Source organism: Pangasianodon hypophthalmus, chromosome 1, assembly GCF_027358585.1.
Source record: "Pangasianodon hypophthalmus isolate fPanHyp1 chromosome 1, fPanHyp1.pri, whole genome shotgun sequence".
In the NCBI taxonomy this organism is placed as follows: Eukaryota; Metazoa; Chordata; class Actinopteri; order Siluriformes; family Pangasiidae; genus Pangasianodon; species Pangasianodon hypophthalmus.
The window spans coordinates 13,635,895-13,662,112 of NC_069710.1; the positions used below are offsets into that span (position 1 = coordinate 13,635,895).

A 26,218-nucleotide genomic window follows, 5' to 3' on the forward strand; every position below is an offset into this window, starting at 1 on the left:
CTCAGCTGACGTCAGGGCCTCACCACCCCCTTTGGGAAGCCAGTCGTTGCTGTTGCAAGTCACGTGTTCTGCTGGATTCCCATTTGCAGGCGAGCAGGACGCGCGCACGCCCACCGCATTACTACGAGTCAACTTCGACCAAGTTTTGATACTCTGTCAGGAAAAAAAAAAACCCCACACACAGTACTTTACTGTAATTTTCCATGTCAGTGAGGTGGTGGAGCTATCAACGCTACACCTTTTGTACTTTAACTGTGTATCTTTTCACCTGGAAGCCTGGCTAGACTCATACTGGACATTTAGAAATGATTTAAATAGAGTTTGAAGCTTTAGAGCTACACCACATGCACATTTCTAAGTATTTTTCCTTGTCATGGGGGAGGTACCTACATCTTTTGAATATGTCTCGGTCACCTGGAATTGTGAGTCGAGTACCTTAGAAATGCTTTAAGGTGCATAAGCAGACCGTAAAGCTTTAGAAAAGCTGTAGCAATGCTTTTAAGGTACACTACATGCACCTTTCCAGGTACAATATACACACTACAGGTACAAACAGGTACCACTCCAGCAACAAGGAATGAGGCTGTGCACTCTGAGGAAGCAATTAGTAACTGAACTGTACTAATTATATATATATATATATATATATATATATATATATATATATATACCGATCATAATATTAAAACCACGGGACGGGAATAACATTGACTATCTCATTACAATGGCACCTTGTCAATCAGGCAGCAAGTGAACAGTCAGTTCTCGAAGCTGATGTGTTGGAAGCAGGAAAAATGGGCAAGCGTAAGGATCTGAGCGACCAGGAAATGTGGATTATAGTGCACCTTTAAACTTACATAAGTTTCATAGTAATACGTATTTTTGGTAAAGCTATAAAGGTGTACACTACACGCACACTCTTAGCTAAAAACACACACTACAGGTTCAAAAGTTGTACTTTTGAGGTTACCAGCCTAGCAACAAGGAAAGGTACTGCTTAGTACCCTTTGGATGTGGATGTGTGCAGTCTTGTTATATCGAGACAGCTGGAGATAATGGCAAAAATCTTCCTTCATGAACAGATCTTCAGGAAAAGTGCTTATGAGGCTGTACACAAATCCAAAAAAAGGTACTCACGTGTACTTTTCCTTGTCGATGAGGTGGTACCCTAAGCAATACACCTTTTATATCTTTACTATTTGTCTTTTCTAGAAAGGTGTAATGTAGTGTACCTTTAAAGTTTTACTCGGGGGGAGTAATTTATGGTCCATTTATATACCTTAAATGATTTTTAACGGTGCACTTCCAGGTGAAACCTGCACATTAAAGGTGCAATAGGTGTACCCTTGAAGGTACTACCACTACAGCGACTAGGAAAGGTACAGTTTAATATTGTTGGAAAGGGAAGAGGAGCAGTTTATTGGCTAGAAATTCAAATCCAAATGCACAGAATTAGTCACATAAATGGACCATAATAAGTTTTTAGGAGAGCTTTAAAGGTAAACTGCATGCACAAGATATTTCTAGATATAAGCTATATAGCAAAGGTACCAAATGTGTATAAACCCCCCAGCAATAAAGAAAGGTTACAGGTTTGTACACTGTTTTCCTTTTCTCTTTCTCCAGCAGGTATAGATGGAAGGGAAAACAGGTTATCAGTAGTATAAACAGAACATAGTGAACAATTTTTTCTGTCTGCTATCAACTTGGCTAGAAATTCAAAAAAAAAAAAAAAAAATTTGGTTACTTTTGTGATTCATTGTGTCCTCATGCCGGGAACAAGTGGATCCGGGATGTTCTATTCTGAACATTTTTATTACATAGCTGTCATTATATACACCCCCTGCTGGACACAAATGGACTTTCAGCCAAGTGTCCACCTTGTTTCCAATGATTTGGAGACTGGGATTGGTGTGTTTTTGTCGTTTACAACAACAGAAAGCAAAGTAAAATTTCCACAAAATTGCTGTTTTGTACAACCTAGCACAAGACCCAGACCATTTTCCTTCACCTGAACCCTTTTTTTTTTTTTTTTTTTTTTTTTTTTTTAAATTCTCTACGATCCTCTTTGGCCAACTGCCCCATTTATCTCAGTATAGGTCCACGCTAGTCCAGTGGCTCCATGATTTTTGAATTTTTGAAAATCACAACCCAGTAGCAGTGAACTTAGATTTATTACTGAATTCTTAATCTCCACCTCCTCAGTAGCTCAGAAACAAAATAAAATAAAATGTTGCCCATTTAAAAAAAAAAAAAAAATCAATTTGGACCTTGTGTTCTGCCAGTGGAAAGTTCACAAATAAAAATCTCTATAATAAACAGACAAAATGTTCTTGTGAACGTTTAAATAATATGCAGGAAATAAATCTGGAGTTTATTTTACAGTTAAAGGGATCCTTAACCCTAAAAGTTCCCCCCTGAGTTAGACAACTAAGATGGTACAATCTCGATTTGCATGCATGTTATAAGGAATAAAACACTTGGGGGGTATGCTGATGTAGGCAAATAATCAATGACAGCGTGGCGTGATGAACCAGAGTTCCTGTTACCACCCAGAAGTTGATTATTTTCCAACAGCATGTGTTTTATTTCTTGAATAGCACAGAAATTTGCCAACGATTACATTTTTAAACTCACATTGACACTGGAGACTCCTTCTATAAATGTTCAAAAAATGCTTTCGTATTTTAAAAAAAAATGACCATATTAAGTATTTAATATTTTTTTAGATTATGTGGCACATCCTGCCCCGTTTAAGCCGTTACTATAGAAACGCTTCCATGTTAAAAGGAACTATTGGAGACCTGATGATGAAACAGTGTGAAATGTGAATCTGTGTGAAAATGTGCAGCAAAGCTTGTCCAAAGACGTGACAGTCGTGCAGTCTGAAGACAACAGAATATCTTTATTTATTGATTTTTTTTTATTTGCACCATGCAAAATGTAACAAACCAGTTCAAAATGGTGGGCAGACTATCATTTCAGTGTACAAGTGTGCAGAATATATATAAATGATATTTATAACAACTGCTGTGCTGAAACCGCGACCTTTTAAAAATGACTGTTAAATTAAAACACCGTACGCGTATTCATTTAGTACACAAACAAATGAATTACATCAAACATGCGCTTAGTGGTAAGCGCTTAAATAACGTGATTAACACAGTGTTGTAACTCAGATTGAACGAAAGCATATTTTCATGGCGCTTGGAAGCTGAAGAAGGTATTTCAGTATGAATTTTGTATATTTGGATTATACTATATACACGTCACGTTAAATAAATGTCTTTTTTTTTTTTCTTTGTTTTGAACTTGCTCAGGGTAAGATTTGTCCTTCAAAACATAGTCAAAATTACAGGTTAAAAGTATCTCCTAATTTACATGAAAATCTGTATTTTTGAGAGTTGAATTTTTGAGATCAGTAATCTAACGTGAAATTTCATATCATATGTCTATAAAGGCAAATCTTACCCCTAGCAAGTTCAAAAACATGTTAAAAATGTCAGTTTATTAAATACACCTTGGGAAGGGGGAGGGTGTTAATTTTATTTAACGTGACATTTTTATACAGTAATTTCAAACACACAAAATTTATATTCAAATACTTTTGAAAACGAGACAGCTTCCAAGTGCCTTAATATTTTAAGTTCACTATTACAGTTGCATTGGATTCTTCCACTGACTTGATATTTTCACTTTTTTCACTGGTTAATTCATTCAAAAGAGTTTTATCAAGCTGCTCATTTGCCTAATTAACCCCACAGGAACTTAAGCGTACCAGTGTGACACGACAAAGTGTTTAAAAAAAAAATACGAGAAATTCTAATAATTCAGTATAATTCTTCGAGGGTTAACCTGATTAGCTAAGCTAAGGCAGTGTAGTCATTTGGGATTTTACCGTATATACGAATTTATACATTAAAATGTCAAGCTATTTTGCTTAAAATTCAAAATAAAACAAAAGAACAACCAGTCAACTGGACATATCCAAACCTAAAATTGATGTGACATAAAGAAAGAAAGCTAGCGGGCGAGTCAGTGTGAGGTGTGACGTACGCTATAAAAGATAGCAGCTTTGTTAAACCTGATTTTCCCGCCACTTTCTGAAGTACAGTACACAAAATGTCGGCAAAACAACGTCCATGTTTCTTCATTTTATGGCACTGATGGTGTTATGACATATCTGCTCTGCATAATCTCTGAGTCAGTTCACAGTATTTTTCTAAAACACAATTTCATATATTCCAAAAAAAAAAAAAAGACATGTATATTTACAGAAGTGGTGTTAATGCTCAGTAGATTCAGCCATCGTCATTGTCGAGTCCTCAGCGCTTCAGTACTGCGTGATTCCTCTGCCTGAAAGAGAGACACTTTTAAAGTTGTTCTTGCGTAAAAAATAATTCCTGTTTCATTCCTTAGCGATATTGGTTTTCACTCTGTATATATGTATATATGTGTGTGTGTGTGTGTGTGTGTGTGTGCACCATGTAGACTTTCTCCAGCAGGTGTTTTCTCGTCCATCGTCAGTTCTCTCTCCAGACGCCGCTCCAGCTCCTTCTCATAGCCTCCCTCTCCTTCTAGGTCCTCATCTAGCATCCTGTTGGTCCCGAAACACACCCCGAACAAGAAAAAGTGTGTGTTACATACCAAAAAAACTCAACGACTTGACATCACTTTCCTGTTCAAGATGCACAAACTTTTAAGTAATCTGTGATTGGGAACGAATGGGAGATAAGCTTAGAAAAAGGCTGCAGCAATCTGATTTTTTTTGTTTGTTTGTTTTGTACTGTTTTTTATGCAATTGTTTTTAATCTATTTTACCGGTATGTTTATTTCAAACTTTTTTCCCAAAGTTCACACAAGAGCAAGAAGTTACAAATGTCTTGCTGATTCTGACACCTACTGGTGAGAGAATGTTATAACATCCCTAAAGCCTGGCATTACACTCTAACACTCAGTGTTTAGTGAGGTCCTCAAATTTCATATTTAATATACCACAATGTGATATTTTGTGTGTATTTTGGTTTACTCTATTCTGGCCTCTGTTTTGTTGGTGCACCTAGCAAACTAATTTGTCTAGCAGGGTTTTGAGTAATTTGCATTTTACAAACTGCCCCTGTAAACACTCACATTTTTTTTATTTAATTCTCACATAAACACAAATATTTATATCACAGCTATGTCAGCGTATAATGCATCCCTGCACTGATTTAGATATAGTTCAAGAGAGATAAGTACAGGATGACGAGATGAAACAGCCTGATTTGACCTGAGCAGTGGAAATCTCGATTGTCTTTTGTAGCTTCAGTGAGAAGAATATTGTGTATCTTCTAGGGTACATAATAGGACTTCAAGGCCTTCTGTTGCACCTTTTCCCCAATTTACCAACTATGCAAGTGCAGAACAAAATGTCCACTCGGTGGAGCCGGACCTTATCCAGATCCTCCTACCTGGGCGGAGCCTGGCCGAGTTAAGCCAAAAGTCCATGAGGTGGAGGGGTGCGTTTACTCGGTGTGTTGTGTGGGCTAAGGGTTAGGGCTCAGGCTGAGAGGAGGAGTTGGATCAGATCCAGCTCCACCCCCTGGACTTTTGGTTCTGCAGTGAGGACTATCTCGAACACTGTGACAGTGTGAGTGCCTTAATAGAGCTACCGAATTACCGTGACGTGAGTCCATCAGCTTCTGCGTCAACGTTACTGTCAGACTCGCTTCCTGCTTCTAGAAATGATATGACAAGAGAAAGGCTTAGAAATGCTTGAACTGTGTTCTTCACAGATGAAAGAGATATAATACAGTACTGTCGGAGCTGCTGTTATAGAAATGTGATCTGACCAAACAGACTTCAACAGTTCTGTGATATAAGAGTTAAAACAGTTCAGGACATGCTGTTACTGGAAAACAACCAACTTACTTAACAATGACTCCGTTTCACTGTTGATTATTTTCCTATAACAGCATGACACAGAGTGTTTTATTGCTTACATAATGGACAGTTTACCCGAGTGAAGCTCTTTAACTAGTGAGGACATGGTGCTGGTGATGGAGTCCGCAGCCACGAGCAGGTCGTTTCTTAAGTTACGTCTCGAACCTGAACCGCAACAAACGCATTGAAGAGCAACAAACGCATTAGCTCCAGGAACTAACCTGCTTATTGTGACTGTGACAGTTATTATTAGTGTTAACTGGATTTTTAGGTATAGAACAGTTCACATACTCTGAGCAAAAGCCTGTATGACGTCTCCTCCTAGCCCCATGAGCGAGTCCTGAGGCGTCTGACTGGGTGTCGTGTTGCCGGAAGTCGATGGTACAGGCATGGGGATGGAGCTGCTGGCTGTGTGGCTTGGGGAGGAACGAGAGGACGAGCCTGGACCCTGATTCTGACACAAAGTAATGTAAATGTGTTAAACATGGGACATGATGCAAAAATAAATACATTATTTTGGTGGCGGATTATTCTCAACACAGCAGAGACACTGACCTAACAGTAGCATGTTAGAGCGTGTTATTACTCATGGATCATTTCATTAGGAACATTCATGCAATTAACCAAGATTCAAACCGTCATCTGGTCTTTTCTCAATCTTCACCCGTCCAGTCTGGGTGATCCTGTGGCCACTGTAAACACAGATTCCTGTTCTTGGCTGATGTGGTCTACAGCTGTTGTAGTCTATCTGCCTAAAGGTTCAGTGTATTGTGCATTCTGAGATGCTTTTCTGCTCACCACGGTTATAAAGAGTGGTTATTTACCGTTACCCTTTCTGTCAGCACGAACCAGTCTGGCCAGTCTCCTCTGACCTCTCTCATCAACTGATGTTAACATTAACTGAAGCTCTTGCTCTGTATCTGCATGATTTTATGCATTGCACTGCTGCCACATGATTGGCTGATTGGATAACTGCATGAAAGAGCAGGTGTACATTTGTTCCTAATTGCATCAGTGGGTATATATTGATAATTATAATTAGATATCATTCTATAGTATGTGTGTGGTGGTTTGGGAAAACTCCTCTGATGTCACTGTGGCTGAATTCTTGAAAAAATTGAGGTTCGACCAAAACGAAGCGCTCCACCCTGCCTCAGGTACCACACCACATCACACAGGGCTCATAATTAATGATGCATTAGTGTGAATAGTCTGGAACTTTATCCACTAAAAAGCAACAACACCATGCATTCACACGCAGACGTGTTACTCATCCCTGAGACATTTCTACACGCACAGTCTGCATAGGTGTTATAAACTTACTACCTGCTTCCTTTCTTCCTCCTGTAAACAAAATGATTAGGCGTTTACTGTGACAGTGCATCAGAAGACACCAAATTATTCAAACAAAAATGTCTCCCTTATTTAGTGTATATAACATACAGCATATAATGACATTAACATCACCTTAATAACCAGATCCAGACTAACATTCCTCACTCTCTTTGTACCTTTCCTATTAGTTTCATAGTCGTTACTGAATAATATGCTTTAAAACAAATACCTGGCTAGGTGTGGAATGGATTAATCGTGAAACGCATCGTGTCTTGTCTACAGCAGTTGGTTTCATCAACGTTTCTCATTTCATTTAATCAAATAATCTCCTACCTTTAACAGTAACATGAGCTGTTCCAGCTGCACCATCAGTTCTCTTCGACTCTCTTGAAGAGCTGACATCCTGTCTTCCAGTTCTTCCTTCCTCTGCCTAAGGAATTGATGAAACGATGGAGAGGTTACTCCTACTAAAACTCTAAAAGTCTAAATCTACAGATGGGTGAGATGATGACCTGATTTTTTTCACCTAAGTTCCCCACTGGTTTCAGACCCCCCTGGCCACAGCATCTCCTGGTCTCACAAATCTAGGGGTAGCTCTGGACAACTATCCTTCTCTTCTCATATCACTAACCTGAATCGGTCATGCAGGTCCACTCAAAAGGCACTATGTGGACAGAATGACCTCCAAGACCCTAACCTGTCTGGCTTCAAAGTGGCACACTCCACAGAAACGACCCTTGTGGCTGTTACTGACAAGCTTCATGCTGTTAGATCTGTCAAACTGTCACAAGTCTTCATCCTCCTCCACCTTTCAGCGGCTTTCGATACAGTCAGTCACAAGACTCTCCTGTCCATCCTCATTAGTCTTGGAATTTGTGGAACAGCATAGGAATGGTTTGCTTCTTACCTGAAGGGACAGTCATGTCAGGTGACATGAACAGGATCCACATCAACATCTGCCCATTGCAGTCTCTCCACTGGTGTCCCACAATGCTCAGCGCTTGGTCCTCTTCTGTTAACCCTCTATTCCCGCTCTCTCAGTGACATCCTCACATTGGCTTTCATACAGTTGCTATGTTGATGTCACCCAACTCATCTCCTCTCCTTTCTCCTTTTTAGACACTCCTATTTCTGCTTGGCTCTCAGCATGTCCGACAGAAATCTCGTCATTGAAGGCAGCTGAAATCTTAGTAGGACTGAGCTCTTGAACATTCCTGGAGATGCATCCCCATGTCAAAATCTTGTGATCTCCCTGGACAACTCTCTACCTGTCACTGCATGCAATCTTGGGGTAGTCCTGGACAGCCAATTATCCTTTTCTTCTTGTATCACTAACTTGAAGTGGTCATGTAGGTTTCTCCTTTATAACATCAGGAGCATCTGGCCATTTCTATCCACATGGGACTTTACCAACTCAAGAATGGACTACAGAAACTTGCTCCTGGCAGGTTTGCCCCCAAGCGCCATAATACCGCTGCATCTGATCCAGAATGCAGCTGCAAGACTTGATTTCAATCTCCCTATGTTCTCCAACATCACCCCATTGCTACGTTCCCTCCACTGGCCCCCTACAAAGAGTCCTTTATTCTATCCAGCTCTCTCCATTCAAGCCTCAAGTTCGTACAGATGAGGAGGTTAAAAAAGATGGACAGACTAAGGGACTAAAGCATCGCAGCATCGCTCTCTTTAGGTAGAAATGAAGCAAGGGTTAAATCCCACTGCTATAAGTCGAACAGCATTGTGGGTACTGTAGGAAAGCGTTAACCCAAGTGAAAATAGAGCAACAAGTCCATGAAAGACGTTTTTACTATAAAAAAAAAAAAAAAAAAAAGTCAAATCGGAATTTTAGTACAAAATAAATCTTGGATGTCATGGAAGATTACATGTTAATGATTAAGATTAATATGTAAGTCATTACAAGTCCATGCTGTGACTACCATGTTTTGTGTGTGAGTTTTTATACCTAAGAAGGCGAAGCTCAGCGAGCAGTGTAGGGTTTTGCTGGCTTTTGTCAGCTAGAGGCTGAGATGCTTCATCATGCTGCTGTCTTAACCGCTGAATCTCCTGCAAGATTTCCCTGTGGACAGCAGTGCAATAAGTGACCTGCTTCACCAATACACACTCTTTAGACATGGATTGCTATTAATGAGCTAGATTAATGAGTGTCTTTTTTTTTTATTACTTGTTCTTGCTTTCCAGTTCAGCGATGAGTTGCCTCTGTTGTTTGTTCGTGTCCAGAGAGAGAGACAGGTCAGTCGGCACTCCGGCTTGCTACAGCAGCATAAGCAAATTCAGATAGTAATTTATTGTCAGTTGTCTCAATATTTGCTGCTAAAATAAAAAATAAAGAAAAACTGTCATTGGCCATCTTACCGCTGATGCTCTGTCGGCAGCCAATCGGGAAGCATAGCGGGCAATGAGGTAGTGCTCATCATCCTGGTTATTAGTCCTGCTTTCCAGCAATCTATCAATATAAGAAGGAAATTTCAAATCATATGCAGTTATATTAGCTGTAAGCTGGTTATGATGTAGAGAAACACAACACATGGACACAGCTAATGGTTAAAAGAAAAAAAAAGTCTATAATTGTTGATATGGTAAGGTTTTCTGTAAGAAGACTTTTATTTAACTTTCATGGAAGGAGTCTCCGGTGTCAGCGCTCTGTAACAGTCAGAGGTAAAGCTGTAAACTTTACGTTTTGCGACATCTTTAGGAAAGAGGAGTTTACACTTTGCAGTTTCTCAGTAACATGACTTAAAAAAGAGGCTGGCGTGGGAATAGCTTTCATAAAATTAAACGATCCACAGCACTAAACATAACTATAAAGGGATAAAAAAAATTATGAATTGTAACCGTTGGAAAATTGCTATGTTATAAACGGTATAAAACACTTCATGTGCTGTTAAATTCATTACATGATTTATGCAATAGTTTGTTAGTTAAGGTTAAGAGATACAAATAGACAGGCCTAATTATTATTTTTTTGATAGGTAACACAAAGCAGGAAGGAATTAATGGCGAATATCATTAGGACAAATTATATGCCTCCAAAAAACAAGCACTGGCTGTTAGCAAGCTCCAAATCTCACCAATAGCCAAAATGGTTACCATGTCATTTTAGCTCAGTTCTCAAATAATATTAGAATAAGATGGTAAAAGAAACCGTTGCTGCAATTCCAGCCACATGCTAATCACACTAACCCGGTGCGGTTCTTTTGGAGGAGGTTCACATATAACCCAATGAGAACATGTTCATCTGCAAGTCTGTCTGCAATATCAAGGCTGTACTGAACTCTGAAAATAGCGTTTTACAAAACACACATTAGTCATATGGTACATTCTCTGCTTGTATATTCTAAGGAAAAAAACAGCACAACTTTCCGACAGCTAAGACTGGTCATTTTCCATTAAGATACGTTATTGAGTTGTGTTATACTGGGGCATGTGCTACTTTCCTGCACCCTTTATTAAATAAAAAGAGTTCTAGGAAAATAGGAAAGTCACCTAAGCTTTTGGTATGTACGGAAAACACACTCGCTTACCCTTTCCCTTTCAGTAGGTCTGGAGTATCCCGAGTCAGGAGTTTTCTCTGTTTAATGTCTTCATTCCCAGCTCTGTGAAAATGAAAGCATGCTATCAGAGAAAGGTGAACCATCACACACTCACTCAATATGTTATGGTGGACTGGGAAAACCCTTCTGGTGAAAGTTTGAGTTTACACATATACATATAGTCTGCAGTGGTGCTAATATAGCTAACAAGAAAACCCTAGCAGTATTGCTTCAAGTCGAGAAAAAACAGAAATACTGTATGCCACAGAAACCCCCAGCATATGAAAGAGGATGAGGCAGCTAATTTTGTCTCCTAGATGTATAGCAAGAAAATGAAAAAAAACAAAAAAAAAAAACAACACCAACACGTCTTTTACGTCCAGTGTCCTTTCCCCTTCAGTGAATTTGCTTTTCTGCAATTTTTTTGTACATTTCTGCTTTAGCTGAAAAAGCAGAAAAGTGTACTTTTTAGCATAGGTGTCTCCCGTATCGCCATAGCATGAGGTCAAAAATTGAAAAGGCTACATCTAAGCCTTAAAAAAGCCTTAAATAAATACATCTAAGCCTCTGTTTGTAGAAATGAGCGTCTTAAATGTTCTATAATTTTGAAGATAAGGTCATAATAATAGAAAGCAGTGTTCCTAATCCTAATCTTTGCATCCTGCTACACTGCACTCTAGTGTATTTATCGCTCTACAGACCCTAATAAAATGAAGACGGCTGCATTATTTGGCTGATACATGCTTTACACTGCAAAAAATGACATCTTAGCAAGTGGAATTACCTTGAATATAGTCCAGTATTTCCTATTATAAGATTACAATTATGTTTTTATGGTATTTCTTACTATAAGATTACAATAAACCAAATAAAAGCTTGTTAAACCTATTTCTAACCATTTTTAGTCATTTGAAGTTTGAAATAGTCTTGTTCTTTTGGCAGATAATTTTATTAGAAATTTCGAGAAAGAATCAAAATGATCTGCCAGTAGAATAAGAACATGTAAAGCTTGAAGTAAGTAAAAATGTTTAGAAATAGGTTTAATAATCTTATAGTTAGTTTATTGTAATGTTATAATAGGAACTACTAGATAAATGTAACAATATTCATGATATTTTCACCGGTAAGATGACATTTTTTTTGCAGTGTAGCAGTACAGTGGTGTGTGTTCAACACTGCACTCACACTCTGAAGGGCTTGTGGGTCGAGGGCATGGTGTGGGACAGCGTGTACTCGTTCCCACTGTTCGCTGGCCTTGGAGGCCTGGAGCAGAGACACAAGTTTGATATGAAAAAAAGAAGAAGAAATTAGAGGACACAGTGATGATACAGAACTCAAGTGAGTGATGTGTTGAGCTTCTAGGTTATATATATTTTTACACCATCTCATGGTTGGCAGTATAAATGATAGTAAATGATTAGGTGTTTAATATGCAAACAACATGGTCGACTTACCAAGTGTCACTATTTTTGGTAGCAAAAAAGAAAAAAAGACAAGAATTATGTTAAGTGCAGTGCTTTCCCCAAAAAACGTATTGTAAGTTTACATAAGGTTACAAGGATACGCAAGAAAAACTAATTCACCAAATTAACAGCACGTTTTGATGTGTTTTATTCCTGTTATACCACAGCAATATGTCAACCCTAACAATTGTTTATTTTTTTTAAAGAATGGCCTGTCATACTTTTTATCCATTTATATTTACATTTAATGTTATGGAACAGCCACAAAACAAGTTTCACTTGTGTTATACCAACTACAAGCAGTCGTTCCTTTCGAGCAGTCGACCAGCCTCTCTTTCTCTCTCTCTCTCTCTCAAACAAAAAACAGCTTATAATGTTATAAGGTTACCTTTCCTGTGTCAGAAAATGTAGCTATCAACTGTTACAAAATGCTGACATGGAGACTCCTTCCATGAGTATTAAATAAACATCTCCTTAAAGAAAACTTCACCACATCAATGGATACTGTAGAAGCAATAACGTATTTGAACATGCACATTAAATCATCCTGTGGTTTGCAGCTACTGTTCTATGAATCAACACCTTCTGACCAATCAGAATCCAGAATTCAGCAGTGCTGTGGTATATATGGCTGTACGTTTCATCATTGAGGTAGTGAACAGGTGTAGGTTATGACATTGCAACAAGTTTTAGGTTTAAATGCCTTGTTGTTATTCTAATTACTGCATATATAGGCAAAGACACGTCAGGCACATGTTCAAGATTGACTTACACCACATGAGCAAGGTTTAGAGGTTTCTCAGGAACGTCAGAGACCATGGGATGGTGTGGTTCCCGGTTAGAGGCACAGCTCAGAGACTTGCTAAGAGCATTCGATAACTTCTTAGCAGGAGATTTCTGAAGGGAAAGAAAGATTTACTATGCATTTTCTTCAAAGAAAATTTTGGTTTATTCCTTTAATATTAACTTCATCAAAGCATTCAATTAAAATCTGTGCTTTGTGAAAGAATTGGTTGAACCTGGCATGTCTTACCCATGATGTATATTCCTTCATCTGGTGCTGGTTGCTATGGGAGCCTGAGGCATGCCCCTTCCAGAAGCATTCCTGACAGAGCTGGTAATTGTGGCATTGTTGGCAACGATAGCGAAATCCCATCATGCTTTGGCTGTGGCAGTAGGAGCACTCAACTGGGTGGAAGACTACGGGTGACGGAAAACAAATTGAGCCACACCTTTTAGCACACCATAAGCCCTCATGTTCTGTTTACAAGTTTCCCATGGACTCACACCATCTTGATTATGCTGCAATGGAATGATATCCATAGCTTTAAAGCAAAATTTACACATATTAATATATACAAAGGTTCTGATAGCCAGTGTGTGTGTACTGGGCAGAATACAAATACAATGTGATGAAACGTAAAATGCTCCAAATATCTGTATCAGTATTCGGAAGATGCTTTTCCAATCTTCTGCTGTAGACTGTAGCCTCCAATTCCTGTTCTTGGCTGACAGGAGTGGAATCCTTCTGCTGTTGTAGCCCATCTGCCTCAAGGCTGTGCATTCAGAGATGCTTTTCTGCGCACCACGGTTATAAAGAGTGGTTATGGAAGTTTCTGTCAGCTCAAAACAGTATGGCCATTGTTCTCATCAAGAAGACATTTCCGTCCACAGAACTGCCACTTACTGGATGCTTTTTGTTTTTTTGCATCATTCTGTTGTGTGTGAAAATCCCAAGAGATCAGCCATTTTTGAAATACTCAATCCAGCCCGTCAAGCACCAACAACAATGCCACGGTCAAAGTCACTGAGATCGCATATTTTCTTCATTCTGATGTGTGGTGTCAACATTACCTGAAGCTCTTGCTTGATTTTATGTATTGTGCTGCTGCAACATAATTGGCTAACTGGATAATTGTGTGAACATGCATTGATATTGGTGTTTCCTATAAAGTGGCCATATATTTTGACCTGAGAAGATTATAAAAAACCTCACCATTCTCCACATTAGCCAGCCGATGCATAAGTGGCAACCATACAAAACACTGTGGCGGAGGATCGGACATGAAGGTGTCCAGGAACATGTTCAGAGAAACCTGTTTCTGTAATAAAACGCACAAATTAAACATAACCAGATTAATGAATACAGTTACACTGATCTTCCAGATTTCTAGTTGGAACTGCAGAGTTTTACATCACTGAATTCATATAAAATTCCACAATGAAACTGAAACTGTAAAATGTAAATACTAAAGTTTTACCTACTTGTTGTGCAAAGCAAGTCCTAGCGGTCTGCTCGGTGTAGCTAAAAGACGGTCCTTCAAAAACAGTAACGGGAAGCTTGAGTACCTCCTTCAAGAATTGGTCAAACTGGGAATAAATCATCACGCCTGAGGGATCTGCTATCTGAGAAAAAATATCTGAGCAACAATGACAGAAAAGAAAGAATGTAAATACTCAAGTGTTTTTTTTTCTTCTCATCCTTACCAAGACTTCCAATAATAATCCTCAGGACTACTGCACAAGGTTTTGATAATATATTTGACTGTGACATATTTAGATTTGTAGAAAAATAACATTACAAATATTAACATATCAGTGTGCTGTTAGTATTCACACCTCTGTTAGAGAGGTTTGAGACATTGGCCAAATAACAGCCATTACTTGCTACATTGGCCAAATAACAGCCACTGGTGACAAGATACTAGACACAGTCAAGGTCCTGTTTAATAACTGAAGCTTACTTTCTGTGACCTTGTTAAATCATGATAAAAGGACACATTAGGCTCTTTAGCTTAAGTTTCATCAATCAACATTACTCGACTCAGCCCAGAGGTAAAATTCAAGGTGGAGCTTACATCTTAATTTGTCCATAATCTTCCCGCCACATAATGTAGCAAGCGCCATTTTCACGACAAATACCGAGATCTTTCCTAGACCTTCCCTACAAAAAAGGTGAAAGGTGGAAAGGGGAAAGATTTATTAAATGTAGCTGATACATTCAATAATATAAAAGCATGCCTCTTAAACACTGAAAGTCGCTGGCCCCCTAATCGCTCATAACCTTGCAATATTTTGGCAAGTCATTGGCATAATGCTGAGGAGAAGTGGACTGTAATACCCAAGAGCAAGCTAGAATTAGTATTAAGGATGGGTGGAGAACTTGTTGAGTGGTTCAGGAAGAGATGTTCAAGTGAAACATAATACATGTAACCAGAGGCTGTTGTTCATATTGAATGGGAGGGCTTAAAAAAAATTCTACTACTTATCAGTAACTTGATGTAAATATTCAAGTGGTTCAAGTCCATAAGATGCTTCTGAATAGTAAGCATGGTACACAAAAACACACTGCCCTTGCTGTTAGCTAGCTATTTCGTTCAAAACATTAAAAAAAACTGACGCTTTTTGCCATTTGTCTCTTCGTTGTTTGACAGTGTTTACTTAGTCTGTTTACTTTTAGTTTCTCCAAAGGCATTTGTTCTTTTTTATTACACTTCTGTTGTATTTCACATGTGTCTTCTCCATGACTTATTACAGATACTTAAAATAAACTAAATGCACAAAGTCTATGAGGTGACACGATTGTCACTGATACAGCTTAGGCTAGAAAGAAATCAGCCCCAGCCTCACTTCTTCATAGCATTCTACCAATGTATTTTTACTTCCAAGCATTTGTGATTCTGTTGTTCTTGCTTCCACAAAAGTCAAAAAGACATTTGTAAACAGCAGATGAGACAACATGGATGCCAAATCCTGACCCTTACATATGTGTTTCTCCTTGAATACGAGGGAGGGATTAGCTGCTAGTCCATTTATACCAGACAACCCTGCTTGGGACCAACTGTGACAGGATGTCCATTTAAGAGACTGGGGTCTTACGGGTCATATGCCGCCAGCAAGAAGTTGAGCAGAAGTAACACGGACTGCTCCACATTGATCTGGTGTGTAGTGGGCATACGCTTGTTCAGCTGGAAGAAGATGGTGGACAGTATTGCTTCAAGTCGAGCCACTGAGAACTCTGTGTTGAGGTCCATGGTGTTAAGGCCATTCTCCCGGAAGGCTTCGATAACATTCCAGATGTCCACTAAGTGCACTGCAAGCACAGAGGGTTCATTTCAAACATGGGCTTTTATTTTGCTTGCAGAACACAATGATATCAGTTGGTCATTGGAGACCAATGTCAACCCAGTAGAGTTTTTACAAAAGTATAGCCATTTCAGGATTAATTCCACCAAAATTCCCTGTTGCTAATTGTATTGTAAGTATCATCATTATCATCAAGTTTTTTTTTTTTAACAGAAACCTTCTACCCTAGCAGGTGAAAAGTCTCTCATGTCACTTGTAGTTGGTTTTTTGTGGGCGTGTCACCACTACTATTGTTGCTTGTGGGCATGGCCTGTCCAACGTTTTTTGGTGTTGTTGTTGTTGTTGTTTTTAGAAACGGCAGTAGCTATATATAACTCCTAACACTATTTAGTTAATCATAAATTACAAAGCAACAATCAGAGTGAAAATTGGCATGCTCTGCTTCGTACTGCCTTCATTAGCAGATTAGCAAAACGAACTAACTGCACTAGCTACGTACACTTACCAGAGGCACCAACAATCCCTGCTGTTTCCTTCCAAGCTTTATTTTTCTTCATAATATCTGAGGTGAGTTTTTTTTGCATCAAAGAGTAAATGGGAACTAAAGTTGTGAGTGGGGAACTGAAGAAAAGTCGGACCACATGCCATAGAACTGGTCCGAGGAATCACTGGAGGAAACCTTTTCGGATTTGTCACTTTCCAGCGTCGTAATTAATTAGTATAGAATTGAGAACATGTCAATTCTAATGGCACTGTCACTTTGACACCATTACAGTAATCTTGCATGTGAGGTGAACTAGTTTGTTTTTCGTGGATTCTCCACAACATTAATCGTAACATATAAAAAAGTTATTGGCACTCATACTCACAATTGCACCTCTTCTGAATGAATCTGAGCTTGCATGCAGTTCTGTAGGTGGAAAGTCTGATGGAATCCAACTGTAGAGCCCCTGAAATAGAAAGGACATTAAAAAAAAGTATGACTGTTGATGGTTACGGTTTCTGTAATGAGAGGTTTATTTTGCGTTTATGGAAGGAGTCTCCAGTGTCAGTTATAAAAACTTTTGTGTTATTCTTTACGTTTTCTGACATCTTCAGGACAGAGGAGTTTATGCGTTTCGTGGCTTCTTGGTAATATGACAAGCTAAATGTTTTTTGTCTTAGTAACTTCGAGAGAGAGAAAACAGAGAGGCTGGGGAGGAAATGACTTTTTTAGCTGCTATAAAGTAAGTTGTCTGTTTCTTGGACTTTCTAAAACATTAAATGTAACTATAAATGGATAAAAACGATGCTGTTACTTGTCGTGATGGTATAGGAAAATATTCAACATAGGGACGATAACAATAAGTCCATTTCATCACATCACCATGTCATTGATTATTTTCCTATAATACCATGACACAGAGTGTTTTACGTGAACTATCTGGCAAAATTGAAGTCCTAGTTGGATTTTTCTAAATTAAGAACCATTCAGTAGTTTATTTAAAAAAAAATAGTGAGTGAATGATGAGTTATTTTTCTATTTCTGTGGCTGCTCAACTTTTCAACAGCAACATTCACTGAATCCCCCAGTAGGCCTAGGGCAGTGTGTTTTTTTAGCCTACAGTGTGGTAACTGTTGTAGAGTTTTGCACAAATTTAACACAATATTATTGCAACCTGTAAATAGGGGTTGCCTTTACAAACTTACAGCCATGTGTGAAACACAGTTGCAAGTGTTTGGCATTAATTGACAAAAAAAACCATTGTGACACTTACGCATCTCAGCAAACAGTTGTCTTCTGTCTGCCATGGTGCTGCTGCTACGCTCAGCTTCCTCGATCATTCTGCCAAACAGAACAAACAACAAAAGAACTGAGATACATCGTGCTAGTCCGTGACCATGATCAGTCTCACATTTTATGTTTAAAGTCCAATTAGCTGTGTGTAATCATGTTATAGTAAACCAGTGGCTGTTGGGAAACGTGAAAATACAGTGGGTATGGAGATAATCAGCTATATTCTTTGTATACCTCTGTGATAATGTGGTTAAAGCATGAAGACTGTTATATTACTCAGAAAGTACAGTCTGTCACTGCAAAGCAGGACAAAGAAGAGTGTGAGCACAATGGTGAAGAGCCATGGCTGACTGCACACAGCTAACCCTGTCATCCTGATCATGTGATACATCGCTACAGCAACAGGGAATCCAATCATCCATGTCCCTAAAGGAAGGTGAAACCAGAGAGTGTACCACGGCGGTGGGAGAACGGTGAGGGATGTAGTGTGTTCCGAGAATTAAGGTTTAAAAATGATTCATGCTAACCTGTGTGATATTTCCGCTAGCCCTAACATTAATGCACATTGAGCTCCCAGTACGTTGCAGTATAATCTCTCTATGCATCACTCTCTCTCAATATCCTACATCCCACACACAATTTCATGAGTTGTGCTCATGGAATAACTGCCAGAGCATGGCATTAAAATATATATATAAAATACAAAGTAATAAGATGTGCTGGATCAAGTGGCTGAATAATAATTGTGGAAGTCATTTTGTTAAATTAAAGCAGTGATTAATGTGATAACTACAACTCAGTCATATATCATCGTGTTAGTCTTTTTTTAATTTTAAAAAAGTTTTCATTTTAAAATTCTCTTTTTTATGTTACATCGTACTACATTTGACAGCAAAGGGGGAAAAAAAACGCTTTTTCAGTCTGCATTTTCTATTCCTGTTTTTTTTTTTTTTTTTTTCCCGGATTTAAAGGCACCTGGTTGTATTGAGGCTTTTGTAAAAATCTCCGACACTCACGTAGTCAAGAAAAATCTTGTGAAATGTGGTGTGTACTACACACAGGTGATTTTAATAATCTGAATGAGGAACCCAAGAAAAATGTATGCAGGTGCATAACCTGACTCTAAATACTTTCTAACTTTAAATACTGATGTAATTTTTGGTCTCTGAATATGGCTCTTTGTTAATAAGAGTTTTTTGGGAAGTATGAGACTTTAGGGCAGTGGTTCTCAAAGTGGGGTCTGTGAAACATAGCTGTGACTTTTTTTTGATTTCGTTAATGTAGTGGAAATCACAACTCGCATTATTTAGGGGTCCAAGCACCAAAGTCAACTCAGATCTAATATGTTCTACTGGTGGAAATTGTAGCAAGAGAAAGCTCTCCAAAAAAAATTATGTGAAAATTTTAAATAATGCTTATGAAATAAATCCATTGGAGGGGGGGGGGGGGGTGTATATGACATTTACATTACAGATTAAGGGGTCCCTGGCTACAAAAAGTTTAAGAACCACTGCTTTAGGGTATCCATGTGGAACCATCTTCGACAGCAGAAGGTGAGTCACAAGTAGAGCATCAAGATGAATCAGGCATCTTGCACTTGAACTTCAGCCAGGAAGCTAAACATAGCATGGATGTAAAGGTTGTAGCTGTGTGCCAAAGCCTGAAATAACACAACTATAAAACAACTGTAGGAGAAATTAACCCAGTTCGCTTTCCTCCAAAACAAACTGACCTTCTGAGATCTGAAAAAAATGCAAAAGTATTATTTTTGTACTTCCAGATAGCCAAAGTTAGAAAAAGTTCAGAAAAATTATACATTAAGTAGAAGTATTGTGTCAAAATTATAACAATTATATAAAATATACAAATATAAAAAAATATACAAAGTTATATAAATGATAGACAAAAGTGCCCACATTTGAATGTACTCAAGTATTTAAAGGTAAAATGTTTATTATTTTGAATAGAAAGAGGTTAGGATTTTTTTTTTTTTTCAGCATTGGGGTCACACGTGAGAAAAGTCAAATGTGCATTTTTTTTTTTATTTTTTAAAAAGACAGTTTCTATATAAGTTTCTTTTCCATCTTGTTATAGTTATCAGTTATATCATCATTGTAGGTGTAATTATGTAGCTAGAGTCATCACTGACACTGGAGACTCCTTCCATAAATGTTAAATAAACAAACGCACATTTTTTTCAATCCATTTATGGTGGTTGTCCGTCATACAAGTCATTGTGTAAGTTGTTACTATAGAAGCAATCGCATTAATACAAACCTGTGATTTGTGTTGAGGCAGAGCTGCTGTTACAGTAATCAACACCTTCTGAGCAATCAGATTTGAGAATTCTGCAGCACACTGGTGAAATATGTAACTATGTTTTCTTTCCACCATTACAGAGAGGTTACAGAACACGGCTAAAATCTGACACTCAGACACGCTCTTCCAAGCTTGTTCTTTTCATCAGTGTGTAATGCATGATTAGGTTTAGAGAATGTCCTGCCCTTGATCCAGGAAAGCATTGACACCAGCCAACAGTTGAGACGAACTCCATGTCGAACAAAAAATATAAAAATAATCGATAAAATGTCGTACGTCACTGAGTATCTAAACCAGGACAAAATGTTTAAATATTCAAGTGTAACAAAATGTTCCTCAGCATGAATCTAACAATGCTGTTCATGCAAACAAGCACAGTTTGCGTGAAGACGTACCCGCTGGAGAGCACCATGGTCCCTCTCTCTCTCTCTCTCTCTCTCTCTCTCTGTCTCTGTCTCTCTCTTGTATTTACAAAGTTGTGTTGCTTGTAATGTTGTTCCTGCCGTAGACGTCCCTCTTGCTTTCTCAATAGGCCCGAGCACCACAACAAAAGCAGTGCAGTGAAGCGAGAGCAGTCGGCTGAAATTAGAAACTGTCAGGCTCCAGCCTGCGCTGCCTCTATCTTTAACTTCAAATGAGCAAGCCTTACATTCCTGCTCAGCTCAGACGGCTGCCTTAGCTCCAGTTGCACTTGCTGGGTCTCCTTCTGGCGCCTTTCGCCTCATACAGGCACCGTGTATGAATGTAATTAAAAGAAAACGAATACAGAGCAGTAGCTGAGGATAAATCTAATATACGACCTACACTGGTACATTCATGGTAATGACCTGTATTACCAGAATCTCTAACCGCAGCTCGAACATTAGTTCCAGCTGCAAGACAAATCACAAGTTCATATTAATGTGCTCATTCTAATACCTTATCATAGGCTGAAGTTTATTTATAACTTTAAGATTTATAGAAGGAGTCTCCAGTGCCAGAGCTTTGTAACAGTCAGATGTAAGGCTGTAACTGTTTATAGCTGCTATAACATAAGTGAGAATAGGAACTGACTTGTTTAGTGGACATTAAATGTAAAAATAAAGAATTAAAGAAAAGATATATACATTCAATTATTTCACATTTATTTCATTAATGCGTTACTTCAACCCAGTGTCACGACGCAGTCGTTACCGAGTGAGTGTCATACATGATGTCATATGTCATAGAACAGATGATGTCCAATAATATAACAGTGTTATATAACACTTGGCATAGATTGACGTCATAACATAAGCTGTCGTGACACCAAACATCACAACATGACATAGAGCACACTTGGCATAAACTGATGTCATGACATAAGCTGTCATGACACCAAACATCACATGACAGACAGCACACTTGGCATAGACTAACGCCATGTCATTAAATGTCACATGACTTAGAGCACACTTGGCATAAACTGCTGTCATGACACCAAACATCACATGACAGACAGCACACTTGGCATAGACTAACGCCATGTCATTAAATGTCACATGACTTAGAGCACACTTGGCATAAACTGCTGTCATGACACCAAACATCACATGACAGACAGCACACTTGGCATAGACTAACGCCATGTCATTAAATGTCACATGACTTAGAGCACACTTGGCATAGATTTATGTCATGTCATTTAATGTCACATGACATACACCACACTTGGCATAGTTTGCTGTCATGACTTAAGCTGTCGTGACATCAAATGTCACAACATAACTTAGGAGCACACTTGGCATAGAATGACGTCATGACATAGAGCACACTTGGCATAACTTGATGACATGACATAAGCTGTCATTACATCAAATATCACAACATGACAGAGCACACTTGGCATGCTTGGCAAGACTGATGTCATGTCATCAAATGATATCACATGACATAAACTTTGGCATACTGACGTACAGATATAACCTGTCATGACTTCAAACATCATTACACAACATGGCGCACACTTGTAATAGTTTGATGTCATGGCATAAGCTGTTATCACATGACATAGAGCACCCATAGCATAGTCTGACATCATGACAAACTGTCATGACATCAAACATCATATCATAGAGCACATATGACATCAAATATCATATCATAGAGACATAGAGCACACTTGGCATAGATAGATGTCATTACATAAGCTGTCATAGCATCAAACATGACAAAAAGCCATAGAGAACACTCAGCATAAAATGACATCATGACATAACAAAACACAAAGCATGAAAATGGTAACATAACACTGCTATATTACTGGACATCAACTGTTATGACACCTTATGACAGGTGATATATATATGACATAACAGGTATATGACATGGTTATGTCTGGCACGCAGGTTACATCTTACCTAGCTGCTTGTTTATCGTTGTTATTTTTTTTTTTTCTGTTTACTTACCTGCACTCATGTCCTTCACACCTTTCAACAAAATCTACCTAGAATCCTACACATCCTAATGCTGATTTACTGTAGATATTTTTCACTCACGATAAAGGAAATAACACTCATCTTTCTACACAGCACCTGGATTTATTTATTATGGCTGCTATGGAAATGTGCTGCTGTGTTCCCATAATAAAAAAAGCTGCCAGATTCTTGTGAAGTTCCACTAAATAACAGTGCCATAACTCACCCCGCTTTCAGCACTCAGTATTATTATGACATGGAACATTACTTTTGATGCGAAACATTCCCGTGTCAGCACAGAACTCGGTAAAATGGACGTCCCGGTCATTCCTGACACATTTACAGCTGTTTTCAACAACAGCAAGTCTTCTCTGTGAACACTCACTGAAGAGGAATTTGAAAAATGACTGTTTATTTAAGGCTGAAGTCCTAATTTTTCTCTTTGTTTCGCGTAAGTGTATACGACCTGCTGCGGTTTTAGAACGTGCGAATTCAGCATTCTTTTAGGATTATTACTTGTCATACTGTGTGAGATGAACCTAAAAAAATGTTGGCTGGATTCTATAACAGACTGTCTGATAATGTGTGTTCTCTGTGTCAGACTTTACAGTGAAGATCCTCTAACGATAGACCTGTGATTAAAGAAAATCACTATGTTCTGTGTAGTTTGCATCATTAATCAGCACAAGTCAGAAATCAACTTGTGCAGAAAACAAGCTTGCATAAACACAAACATTCTTCAGGATGAGCTTAAGGCAATACAGATGGTTATTTCTGTCTGTTATGATGTTTTCTTTATGTTTTACCAACTACATTTCTGATACCACAATCCATTTAGGACAGCACTGGCTCACCAGTTCAGGTTCTGTTCTAGTAACCAGAGGGTGGGGGTAAAAATTCCAGGACTGCCGGAGATCAGTGTTGGCAGGGGTTACTTCATGGGTGCCAAAAATGTGGGAACAGCCACGTTCACTTTGTGTTGCATGGAGTTGCTGCGATTAAAACGGTTTCAATCTGCTGGTTTAACCAAACACAATTATGTGACCAGCTCTTACATATTTCTGTTCCTTGTTGTAAGATTTGGCAACAAAATATTATCAAAATATCTTTTTTTTTTGCAAAGATTCTTTCAGAGATACTAACACTGCTAACAAGAAAATCATAGCAGGCAAAAAAACAGTGGATGAGATAGCTAGGTTGTTAGTAAAGTAACAGTGAGGCAAAAGTAAAGTGTGACGCTACTTAATAATTAGCAGCTCCTCAATTTACTGTACTGACCAACCCCAGCCCCGCCCACTTGTTTTCTATTGGCATGGACTGACGTCATGATATAAGCTGTCATGACATCCAAAGTCACGTGACGTAGAGCACACTTGGCACAGACTGATGCCATGTCATTAAATGTCACATGACTTAGAGCACACTTGCGAATTCACAGGTCAAAAGTGAAAGTAAGCGCTACCAGAAGCAAATGCACATCTTTCATGTCCAGCGTCCTTTCCCCTTCAGTGAAATGACTTTTGTTTGCTTTCATTCTAGCCGCTGTTGTGAAAAAAGCAGAAATGCGTAGTTGTGGGCTCCCCTATTGCTGTAGCAATGGGTCAAAAATTATAAATGTTGCAGTGAAACCATAAATATTGGCACCCCGTAATGCTGTTAACACACAACAGTTACAAGTGGCTTAACTGAAGGAATGCATTTTAGAAATTAAGCATTTTTCTATGTGTGAAACTGTAGGACAATTTAACCCTCACTGTTGTGATCCTTAACCACCTGCTCTGTACTTGTGATCTACACTATGTGGCCAAAAGTTTGTTGAAACCTGACTTTCACACCCATATGTGCTTGTTGAACATCCCATTCCAGATTTAGTCACCTTTTCCTGTTATAATAACCTCCACTCTTCTGGGAAGGCTTTCCACTAGATTGTGGAGTGTGGCTGTGGGGATTTGCCCATTCACGCATTAAGAGCATTAGTGAGGTCAGGCACTGATGGTGGCAGAGGAGTCCAGGCACACAGTTGGTGTTCCAGTTCATTCCAAAGGTGTTCAGTGGGGTTGAGGTTGGGGCTCTGTGCAGGACGCTCAAAGTTCTTCTACACCAATCTAGGCAAATCATGTCTTCACGGAGCTCGCTTTGTGCACAGGGGCATTGTCATGCTGGATCAGGTTTGTGCCTTTTAGTTCCAGTGAAGGGAAATTGCAATGGTACAGCACACAAAGATATTCTAGACAATTGTTTGCTTCCAACATTGTGGCAACAGTATGGGGAAGAATCACATATGGGTGTGATGGTCAGGTGTCCACAAACTTTTGGCTATATAGTGTATACTTGAATTTAATTTTATTTTTAAGCTTGCAAATAGATGGGGTGTGTAATTAAATGTTCCCAACAACTGAGTTTACAAAAACTACTCCATTTTTTAAAATGATTTGTATATAAGGCTGCCTATTGCTCGGATTCCTAACCCTGGTCCTGGAGAACCCCCTGTCCTATACATTTTAGTCTTTTTCCTTCTCTAAAACGGCTGATTCAACTAATCAGGTAATTAACAGCCATTCTTGAGTTAAAGTGGGTGTGTTAGAGCAGGATAAACACAAAAATATGCAGCACAGGGGGTTCTCCACAGCAGTGTTGGGAACCTGTGGCCTAGGCGATAGTCTTGTGCCATTACTCTTATGAATCATACAAACAATATACATTTTAATCAAAGTGTTAAATGCATGTAATCAAAATAATTGCAATTTGTTCATATATATATATATATATATATATATATATATATATATATATATATATATATATATATATATACATATATATATATGTGTGTATATATATATATAGCAGGGGGAAACAGTGCATACAGTGTGCATGCAAAATAATAATAATAATAATAATAATAATAATAATATGCATAGTGACAACAGACGCTCATTACGTTTCCAAAGCAATGTTGCGCTCTTTTCTTTTCTAAACCCTTTTCTAAAATGCTTTTGCATTGCTATGTTCATGCATTTTTATAAACAACAACAAAAAAGCACGACTTCATTCAGATATTTTGGTTAGTGCATCCATAGCGCGAGCCTGAACTGCACTTGCTACTCACCAGCGCGAGACATCAGCGCGAGGCAGATTTATAGCTAATAAAATAAAATAATCGCTCAGGTTCTCAAAGCCGAGCTATAAAACATCGCCATGGTGTGTGAACCTGTAACCGCTGGCTTTCTCTCCACGCGCTTTCTTTCCCGTCTGTAGCGCCGTCTCTTTCGATTACGTCATACGAAATCTCTCTACGAGGAATCAGCGAGTCACTTTACTGATTCGATT

At 38.6% G+C, this 26,218-nt stretch overlaps 1 protein-coding gene across 11 annotated transcripts; it reads right to left on the reverse strand.

Moving 5' to 3' along the window:
• Nucleotides 1-13: 13 nt before the first annotated feature.
• On the reverse strand, nt 14-26,169 carry dtna (dystrobrevin, alpha). Of its 11 annotated transcripts, none has more exons than XR_008303925.1 (23): nt 20,849-23,676; nt 18,115-18,182; nt 17,227-17,307; nt 16,151-16,364; nt 15,130-15,215; nt 14,537-14,691; nt 14,268-14,373; nt 13,305-13,471; nt 13,044-13,168; nt 11,994-12,071; nt 10,800-10,871; nt 10,459-10,551; nt 9,631-9,721; nt 9,440-9,528; nt 9,221-9,334; nt 7,591-7,687; nt 7,246-7,266; nt 6,214-6,376; nt 5,998-6,087; nt 5,660-5,717; nt 4,485-4,597; nt 4,276-4,356; nt 14-153 (listed from the first exon to the last, which is right to left on the reverse strand). XR_008303925.1 is itself a non-coding variant. In XM_053240328.1 (23 exons), exons 3-23 carry the CDS (start codon nt 18,179-18,181, stop codon nt 4,334-4,336), a joined length of 2,103 nt encoding a protein of 700 aa, XP_053096303.1. In that variant the 5' UTR covers nt 18,182; nt 23,743-23,902; nt 25,998-26,169; the 3' UTR covers nt 2,887-4,333. The 11 variants fall into 11 exon arrangements, 10 of the variants coding, with proteins under 10 accessions (XP_053096303.1, XP_053096319.1, XP_053096267.1 ...); XM_053240328.1 differs by lacking the exons at nt 14-153; nt 20,849-23,676 and adding exons at nt 23,743-23,902; nt 25,998-26,169 and having other exon boundaries at nt 2,887-4,356; XM_053240344.1 differs by lacking the exons at nt 14-153; nt 20,849-23,676 and adding exons at nt 23,743-23,905; nt 25,998-26,169 and having other exon boundaries at nt 2,887-4,356.
• Between the last annotated feature and the right edge of the window lie 49 nt (nt 26,170-26,218).